Source organism: Maylandia zebra, linkage group LG4 (assembly GCF_041146795.1).
Source record: "Maylandia zebra isolate NMK-2024a linkage group LG4, Mzebra_GT3a, whole genome shotgun sequence".
Lineage (NCBI taxonomy): Eukaryota > Metazoa > Chordata > Actinopteri > Cichliformes > Cichlidae > Maylandia > Maylandia zebra.
In genome coordinates, this window is record NC_135170.1 from 26,145,024 (window position 1) to 26,155,034 (window position 10,011).

At 36.8% G+C, this 10,011-nt stretch overlaps 1 protein-coding gene across 1 annotated transcript; it reads left to right on the forward strand.

Moving 5' to 3' along the window:
• Positions 1–2,478: 2,478 nt before the first annotated feature.
• Positions 2,479–9,738, forward strand: xab2 (XPA binding protein 2). Its single transcript, XM_004552102.4, has 19 exons — positions 2,479–2,628; positions 2,881–3,029; positions 3,188–3,311; positions 3,419–3,616; positions 3,932–4,066; positions 4,168–4,332; positions 4,492–4,636; positions 4,746–4,897; positions 5,016–5,135; positions 5,249–5,380; positions 5,711–5,842; positions 5,957–6,070; positions 6,178–6,340; positions 6,438–6,628; positions 7,650–7,772; positions 7,862–8,033; positions 8,318–8,444; positions 8,573–8,682; positions 8,782–9,738. Exons 1-19 carry the CDS (start codon positions 2,593–2,595, stop codon positions 8,841–8,843), a joined length of 2,550 nt encoding a protein of 849 aa, XP_004552159.1. The 5' UTR covers positions 2,479–2,592; the 3' UTR covers positions 8,844–9,738.
• Positions 9,739–10,011: the final 273 nt, after the last annotated feature.

Below are 10,011 nucleotides of genomic sequence, written 5' to 3' on the forward strand. Positions count from 1 at the left end.
TTAATTCAGTTTAATAAACAAACAAGCACTGACCTGTTGAGGATGCCTTTCAGTTCTCCGACGAGACTGAAGTAGTTGCTTTTATACAGGCTTAAACAGCTTGGTCAGCGGCAGTCTGCCTCTCGATTTGGTCAAGCATCCTTGTCATTTAAGACCCCTCTTGTGACATATTATGTTTACTCAGCTTTTTGTGTACCAGATTTTATCTTGCTTAAATGAGAAAATAGTTCCAATACAGGAAAAGGAAAACTAAATATAAATTAATCAGTCAAGCCGGAAAATAATTTTATAGAAGTATAGTAAGATTGAAAATACAAATAAATAAATAAATAAATAGGCAAATAAAGCAGCTTCAAGTTCCTTTATTGCATGGGACATTGTATGTTCTATGTCATCCTTGTTGAATGATACAAAACGATCAAATTAAAGCCATTTTGAAAACGTAAATAATCTATTACAGGAGTTGTTGCTTTGACTTCCCTTTTTAAACCCATTACCTCTTTCCATTTGGAAAGATGTACTGAAATGTCATTGGTATTGAGTGTCATAGCTTGTCCACATTTCAGATATTTATAATACTGTAAAATGTAGTATCATTTACATGACTCAAAAACAAGAAAAGTAAACCCCTCATAGAAAATATGTCAATTTTAAAGATAATGCAATTTTATGTTGGTAATATTGTGCAATATGTTCTAAATAAGCACTGTCAATAGCTTTATTTTAGCTCATAAAAAGTGTAATGTCTAAAGTATGCACTAAAATAGATGCTACTCAATGAACATATTTTTAAGCATGGATTTTAACCAATAAATCATTAACTCAGGTAAAGTTTGAATCTTGGGAAATATTTATTTTATTTTATTTTATAGTGAGAGTTTGTCACTACTTAGCCACACCATTAAACATGTTCTTAGTACGAATGCAAATTAATTTTGGAGAAGCCTCCATGTGTTGCTGGTATACAGTTGCAGTGCATTGGCATATCTATCTGAGTGGGACTTATTATAGGTCTTATCTCAGCCTGGTTGGCAAATGTTCTTCTAGTGCTTATAAGGCAATGTGTAATACCACTTGAACTTTACGGAAAAGGCCTTACATTCAGTTTTATTAGAGGAATATGAGATGTGCCAATGTTCTGCAACTGTACACCAGGACCTCTTAGGTGCTCCTCCAAAATGAATTCCCATTCCCTGGCTATGAACATGTTTAATAGTGTGGGTAAGTAGAGACAACCTTGGTCAAAGATCTTTATCCTCAAGCTACATTTGATGTTGTTTTTCTTTTTGAAATATGGTGCCCTTGATCAACTGTGTGACTTTCATTTTAAAACATTAGTAGCATAGTTCCAAAAGTAGAATAATTTATATAATCTCCCAAATGGTTGACAGCCTCCTGAATGCCACTCAGATGAATTAACAAACAGAATGGAGAATCACAGGTTTTTTGTCTTTAACTTGACATAGAACTATATAAATCTAACTGGGTTCATAATAACTTAAGGACTGGGATGATGTTATGATGGTGCAGATAATTATATCAGTCAAAAAGGGGAAACTGGTGTTGTTTATTAAAAGCTATAAAACATTATGGCATGTTTGCTTTTGTAAAAAACAAACAAACAAAAAAGTCCCGCAAAAATAAATAGATTTTGCTCGCTGTTTTCATTAACTGGATTTCTATTAACTTGTGTATTCACAGATCCCAAAGGTATACCTTTCTGTAACTTTTAAGTCGATAATCATAGGTGCAGGCAGGTTTCGTCACACTGTGCAATTTTTATAGCTCCTTGTAAACATATTAGATGCTTCATGTGCAACCAGAAAAAAACTATATTTGAACCAAATGTATTTATTCAGTACATTTATCCCTTGATTTTAACAAAAGGTCAGATTGAGATCATGAGAACATTTTGCAAGATGGTGTTTTCTTACAGTAGTTTATTCCTGGGGTCCTTAGAGACCCAAGTCCGTAATCATTTTACTACAGTGATTTACATGTTGATATAAGATAGCCTACACAGTATGGCCTAATGACCTGCTTAAGCACTGTACATATTTTAGGACTATTATTTGCCTTGTCCTGACAGAAAACATTTTACCAGCAGAGCTTCACTTACCATGATTTAAAGAAAACAGTAACAGAAAATGTTTCAAGACTGAAATTCAAGCATATGGCTAACCACTTTCTCAGATAGTTAAAACAATGCTTATCTGCTAGATTTTAAATGTACCTGTCATTGCATTTTTATATTGGATTTAATTTCCTTCAGTTAATAAAGTTATATTTTCCTGTGCCAAAAAGAGAGACACTGTTGCTGTAAATGTCAGATAAATTACTCGAAAGAAGACGTTTGATATTAAATGTAGATTTTTTTTTAGACACAATAAACAGTAAACATATTTTTCTGGGCTAATGTACGCGAGAGCTCTTCTGAACTACAAACATCGCGCCGTTTGTAGTTTTTTGTGACTCGGGCTCGTGCACTCTGGCACCGGAAGTTCCTGTGAGGGTTACACGCTTACAAGCTAGTATTAGCTTGCTAAAGTTAGCATAGCTTTTATCCGGAACAGCCGCCTTTTCTGTGAAGAAATGAAAACATTAAACGGAAAAACCGATGTCATATTTGTAAGTTACACTACACCGTATATTTCACAGAACATTTGTTAGTGTTTGTTGATTAGAGGTTTTGGGTAGCAAGCATGAACTTTAACTTTATTCTAGCTAATGTGGAAGTTTGATCAAACTTGAAATCAGAGATACGTTTTACCAAATCGACTGTGTTTACACATTTGAAACAAAGAAATTATCTTTTTATGATTTATTAACTATGAAAAATCGCTACAATAGTAACACCGCTGTTTGATTTTTGGATACTAGGAGGACGACGATCTACCTTATGAAGAGGAGATCATCAGGAATCCATATTCAGTCAAGTGCTGGATGCGTTACATCGAATTCAAACAGAATGGACCAAAATCTACCCTCAATATGATATATGAGCGGGCTCTAAAAGAACTCCCTGGCAGGTAACTAACAAGACCGTTACAACAAAATTGTGGACATTGTGCTGAGAAGCCAATAGCAACGGATAACTCAAAACCCATAGACTATACATTATTTTACAAGATTCTGTGCAGCAAGTATTTCCCGAGTGTCTAACCACCCTTCCCACTCATTTTTGCAGCTATAAGTTGTGGTACAATTATCTGAGAGAGAGGCGAAAACAAGTCAAAGGGAAATGTATCACAGAACCAGGCTATGAAGAAGTCAATAACTGTCATGAAAGGGCACTAGTGTTCATGCACAAGGTAATACCTCCTATAGAACTTGATGCTTAGCCACTTTACTCATAAAAGTAATATTTGGTCTGCAAGAGCTTTACATAAAACTAACTATTTGTCTTTGCTTAAACTAGATGCCTAGAATATGGATGGATTACTGTCAGTTCCTTGTGTCTCAATGCAAGATCACAAGAAGTCGTAGAACATTTGACCGAGCACTTAGAGCTCTTCCTGTAACTCAGCACCCACGCATCTGGCCTCTGTATCTCCGCTTTGTCCGTGACTTGCCGTTGCCTGAGACAGCCATCCGAGTGTACCGCAGGTACCTTAAGGTGAGAACATACTGCACAACCTTAAGTCCATACAGCAGCTGTCATTTAAAATGTTAAGGTGATTTCTGATTTTATTTTTGTTTTACAGGTGTCATCTTTCAAAGTGTATTCTGTGGCATAAATGTTGTCTGTAGCATCTGAAGATTCTTAGCTGTTATCCAAAAGACCTTACAAGCATTCAATAACAAGCTTTATGGCTGATTAAGAAAGTTTTAAAAGATAGACAAGTTCCCTAATCTGTTCAGACAGAATACCTGCGAAAATATTTCTTTCTGAATGTTTAATGTCTTACTGTCTTCTCTTGATACCTTGTAGCTTTCTCCAGAAAATGCAGAGGAATACATAGACTACTTGCGGTCTGTTGGCCGCCTCGATGAAGCAGCTGTGCGGCTAGCAGCTGTTGTCAATGATGAAAACTTTGTGTCCAAAGAGGGAAAGTCTAACTATCAAGTAAGACGGGATTCTTCCAGACACTTTTCAACATTCCCGCCTTTTAAGCTAAATGAAAAGAAATCTAAAAAAAATGGTTTTCTTCTTTTTTTTTTGGACAGCTGTGGCATGAACTATGTGACCTGATCTCCCAGAATCCTGACAAGGTGACCTCTCTGAATGTAGGAGCCATCATTCGAGGAGGCCTCACTCGCTTCACAGATCAACTTGGAAAACTTTGGTGCTCCTTAGCTGACTATTACATCAGGAGTGGCCACTTTGAGAAAGTGTGTTTCCTCTCAATAGCATTAATTTTCACCCCTAATATAATTAACTAACTAAAACACATCTCTACTTTACGTTTTTTTAGGTTGAGTCATTTGCATTAAAATAATTTTTTATCTGTGAATTTGTCCAACTGTAGCCAAACATTTTTTTTTCCTCAGGCACGTGATGTCTATGAAGAGGCCATCCTTACAGTAGTCACTGTAAGGGATTTCACACAAGTATTTGACAGTTATGCTCAATTTGAGGAGAGCATGATCGCTGCTAAGATGGAAACTACAGCTGAGATGGGGCAGGATGAGGATGGTGAGTATGTGTGCATCAGTTAAACTTGATAACTGTCTTTGTTTTTATTTTTCTTTTGTTTTTTTTTTTTGTTCATGTGTACGTTACTCTTTGTTTTTTCTCCACTCAGATGACATAGACCTGGAGCTAAGACTTGCCCGCTTTGAGCAGCTCATTGCCCGGCGACCCCTCTTGTTGAACAGTGTACTCCTGAGACAGAACCCCCATAATGTTCATGAGTGGCACAAGCGGGTAAAACTGTATGACGGAAATCCACGACAGGTGGGTTTTAAATATTTTGAGAATGGCTGGGACAGTGCACAAGTCACAATATATACATTTCACACAAAAAACTACCTTCATGTAAAGAATTACTAATAAATAGCCCTATTTTCTTCAGATCATCAACACATACACTGAGGCAGTCCAGACTATTGATCCAATGAAGGCCACAGGGAAACCTCACTCGCTCTGGGTTTTCTTTGCTAAATTCTATGAGGAAAATGAGCAGCTGGATGATGTAAGTCATTATTTAAACTTCAATTTACCTGTTTCAGATTATTTCTTATCATTATTATTATTATTATTATTAGTTCCCTGTGTTTACTAACTTTATTTACTAACTCAACTCAGGCGAGGACGATCTTTGAGAAGGCTACCAAGGTGAACTACAAACAGGTGGATGACCTCGCTGCAGTGTGGTGTGAATATGGAGAGATGGAACTTCGTCATGAGAATTACGAACAGGCACTACGAATTCTGAGGGTAACTGATCTGCATCATATACATCATGCACATGATCCTTTTTGGAGCCATATTTAGGAACATCTTGTGGGCATCATATATTGTTTGGGAATGACCAGTTTGTGAAATAAAGAAGACATTTGTTAGACTTGTTATTTAAATGTCTTTTGAAAGTATATTTTAAAATTAATACCTGGTAACTGAAGTTATAGGCTGTAGTTTCACTGGCACTGAGTAAAAATATTTGCAGTTGTTTACGAAGGCAGTTTTAAGCAAAGGGTGTAATATCAGTAGTTGCATCACCTTAAAAACTTATGAAACCATTTACATATTTGTATTTATTTTATTTAGAAAGCAACAGCTATCCCATCCAAGAAAGCAGAGTACTTTGATGCTTCTGAGCCTGTCCAAAACAGAGTCTACAAGTCTTTGAAGGTCTGGTCAATGCTGGCAGACTTGGAGGAAAGTCTTGGCACTTTCCAGGTATGTTCAGTAATTTTCTGTGATGTGGTTTGGGACCTATATACCAGTAGTATTTGATATTGGTCTAAGAATCATTTATGTGTTAAGTCTAAGCTTTTCTCTTTTTCTCGACAGTCTACGAAAGCAGTTTATGACCGGATTATTGATCTCCGGATTGCCACTCCACAGATCATCATCAATTACGCCATGTTCCTTGAAGAGCACAACTACTTTGAGGAAAGCTTTAAAGTAATAATGTGTAGCTAATCCACTAGACCACTACTTATTTTCAAAATACAATTTGTCCTTGTCGACTGTAGCACTCTTTTTAATGGTGTTATTAATATTTCTTTCAGGCATATGAACGTGGTATCGCTCTTTTCAAGTGGCCAAATGTTTACGACATCTGGAACACTTACCTCACCAAGTTTATTGATCGATATGGGGGCAAGAAGTTGGAAAGAGCCAGAGATTTATTTGAACAGGCATTGGATGGCTGCCCAGCCAAATTTGCTAAGAGTGAATATCTTTGGTTGAATTACACTGACAAATTTAGTACATTGAAGTGCCCCCCTCCGTTATAAAATGTACTTAACCACAATGGCTTTCTTTTCAGCTATTTATCTACTGTATGCCAAGTTGGAGGAGGAGTATGGATTGGCGCGACACGCTATGGCTGTATATGAAAGAGCAACACAGGCAGTAGAAACTGAGGAGAGACATCTCATGTTTAACATCTACATCAAGAGAGCAGCTGAAATTTATGGAGTTACATATACCAGAGCAATCTACCAGAAGGCTATTGAGGTACAGTAACATTGTCCTATCTCTTGCATACAGCTGCATTATCCTTTTTAATCTTTTTTTTTTTTTTTAAATTCGAAACTCATAATTACAAGATCCGCCCTGATGTGATGCTATAAAGCTTTTTATTGTTCATTTTCCAGAATGTCATTATTCATCACAGGACTTTTCTGGCCAGAAATGAGATTTTTCCCAAATTAATTCACTTTTATGCCACTGTTGGAATATTGTAAATATATAATATATGGATTGGATTTATATAGCGCTTTTCAAGGCACCCAAAGCGCTTTACAATGCCACTATTCATTCACTCTCGCATTCACACACTGGTGGAGGCAAGCTACGGTTGTAGCCACAGCTGCCCAGGGGCAGAGTGACAGAGGCAAGGCTGCCATATCGCGCCATCGGCCCCTCTGGCCAACACCAGTAGGTGGTAAGGTAAAGTGTCTTGCCCAAGGACACAACGACTAGGACAGAGAGCCCGGGGATCGAACCGGTGACCTTCCGGTTACAGATACGCTTCCCAACCCCCTGAGCCACAGTCGCCCCAAAGGTCATATTACATTTATAGATCGCTAGATATGGAATTTCATTAAATTGATGAAAACTATAATCAATGATCATGTTTATTTTAGCCACAATTGGTAAGATAATCCGTATTAGTTAAAGAGCAAAATTGATTTTATGACTGACCACATTATCATTTTGCAGATATAATAAATCTAGACAATAGTCAGCCTCTTAAAAAAACCTATTACATTGTTTTGTGTAAAGTTGTTCATACTCATGGCATTTTTATTATATGCAAAGATCAGAAGTCATATACTTAATGTAAAAAGAATAACTTGACATTCTGATGGAAAAAATACTCGTTACCTTAAATTACTGAACAAAGTTGCATTACAAAATTAAACTTCCCATCACCCCTCTGCTCATGATCTGTTACTCACAAAATACACCATGTTGCATCCCTTGTTTTGGTAAATGGTTCTGTGCAGTGTTCATACAGTTTGTGTTTATCCAGGTCCTTCCTGATGAGCATGCAAGAGACATGTGTCTACGGTTTGCTGACATGGAGAGTAAACTTGGTGAGATTGATCGTGGTAGAGCAATCTACTCCTACTGCTCCCAGATCTGTGACCCAAGGGTATGTGAATTCACCCCTTCTAGTCATTTGTCTACATTTGCTTCAAAATCTTTGGTTATATTTCTTCAAATTTTTACTTGACGTTTCAGGTGACGGCTAATTTCTGGCAAACCTGGAAAGATTTTGAGATCCGCCATGGAAATGAGGACACGATTAGAGAGATGTTGAGGATCAAACGAAGTGTCCAGGCTACATACAACACACAGGTCAACTTTATGTCCTCTCAGATGCTGAAGGCCACAACAAGCTCCACAGGCACTGGTAGGAGAAGTTGGATTAACCTAAAAGTGTGCTCCATTTAGATGTAGTTACATGAATATCACTGTGTGTTATATCAGATATTGGCTATTTGATATGTTTCAATTTATAATGATATGGTTGAATGCTCCGTATTTACTCCAAATCTTGAAGGAACCTCCTAGACCTACTCAAGAATTAACGTAGGGTCATTTAGGTGTCATTTTCTATGTATTTATTTATTTGTGTGTTTTTGTTTTTTTCCAAGTGGTTCTGCATTTGTCTAACCATCTGTTTCTGGTGTTCAGTGTCAGATCTTGCTCCAGGCCAGATGGGAATTGATGATATGAAGATGTTGGAACAGAAAGCACAACAGCTTGCTGCAGAGGCTGAACAGGACAAGCCTAAACCCAAAGAGAAGATTCTCTTTGTCAGGTTTGTTCTTCATTATTTTTTAAGTTAAAAGTATCTGTAGATTTCTTTTTTTTTCTTTTTAATATAACAGAACTTCATCTTCCAAAGGAAGCTGAGGCACATGAATCCTTTTCACTTTAATTATGCAGGAGTGACACTTCTCGCAGTGAGCTGGCAGAACTTGCCAAACAAGCCAATCCTGATGAAATAGACATCGATGATGATGAGGATGAAGAAGATGAAGACCAAGGACCGGATGGTGCGTGAAAGACACAGTACAATTTTCAGAATATTTTTTGTAAACATTTTCCGATGGAGGTATTTTAATGAATTCCTCTTTTTCCTCTTGGCTTTACAGAGGTGCAGCTTGAACAGAAGAGCGTCCCTACAGCTGTTTTTGGAGGGCTTAAAGATGACTAGACAATAATTCTCTCAGACTTGTACATTTGAGTTCTACGTCCTCTTGTGGTCATTCAACTGAACTATTCATAAATGTGTAGTTTTATGGCAGCACTGGTGTTTCTGTTTGTTTTCCTTGTGGATTTGTGTAGTTTATAATATAAGATATATTCGTTTTGACCACTTGGTTTCAGTATTTCTCAAACTTGGTGCTCAAGATAACTTTTTAGTTGTATGTGTTATGAATTATTATTTGCAGTAACACAATGACTGTAATTGAAACCTGATATAGTTTGTCTGTTCTTTTTGTTTTTTTATAAAATGTAAGAAAGAAACAGTGAAAACATTTTTTAAATCCAATAAATGCAGGATCTTTCCCAAACAGGAAGTTCTACCCTAGAAAAACATGGGGGAGGAGCATGTCTCTTCAGTCATTTGAAACTTGAGCTGCGCATTCAAGCCTCACATTGTTGGCTTGAGGCTCACCAGTAGATGGGTGTCTTGTAATGCCAAGAGTTTCTGGAAAGCTTTTCTAACTTGTAGACAAATGTCACTATCCAAATCTTCATGCTGAAGTAGTACATGTACACTTAAACAGTTTCTACACTTAAATGATTTTTCCCCCCCAGTGATAAGTGCAGGATTGCTGGGCTAATTGATATTTTTGAAAGTTTTTTGCTAGTAATGTTACAAAAATGGTGGTATTTTGGGTGTATTTGAGAAGCATTTTGAATCATATTTCCACATTCTTGGCAGTGCTTTTCAGTTATGTGCAAGCAGCTCTGGCTGTGACAAATTGAATGTCTAAAACTGCCTTTGTAATCGAAGTGATAAATACCTTTAAACCTGCATCAACATTCTTCTGATTAAAAAGCTGTTTTCTTTTCAAAGTAATCTAATTAAAAGAGAAACTGAACTGCTTGATGCATTTGCTGTATAGTCCTCTAGAACTCTTGTTCTTTTATTCAGAAATGACTAGAAGCAGAACTGTAAGTAGCCAATGATGTTTGAAGAATGACTTTTGTGATTAAATATATAGAATTATTTATGCGTTTGATAGAAAAGACCTTATGCTTTGCCACCATCCCATCCAAAGGGTTAAACATATTGAGTTGGGCAAAAGGTTGTGACTGGGAATTATTGTTTCTTTTATAATTAGATTAAAATAGCTGAGAGGTAATCCTCTTAC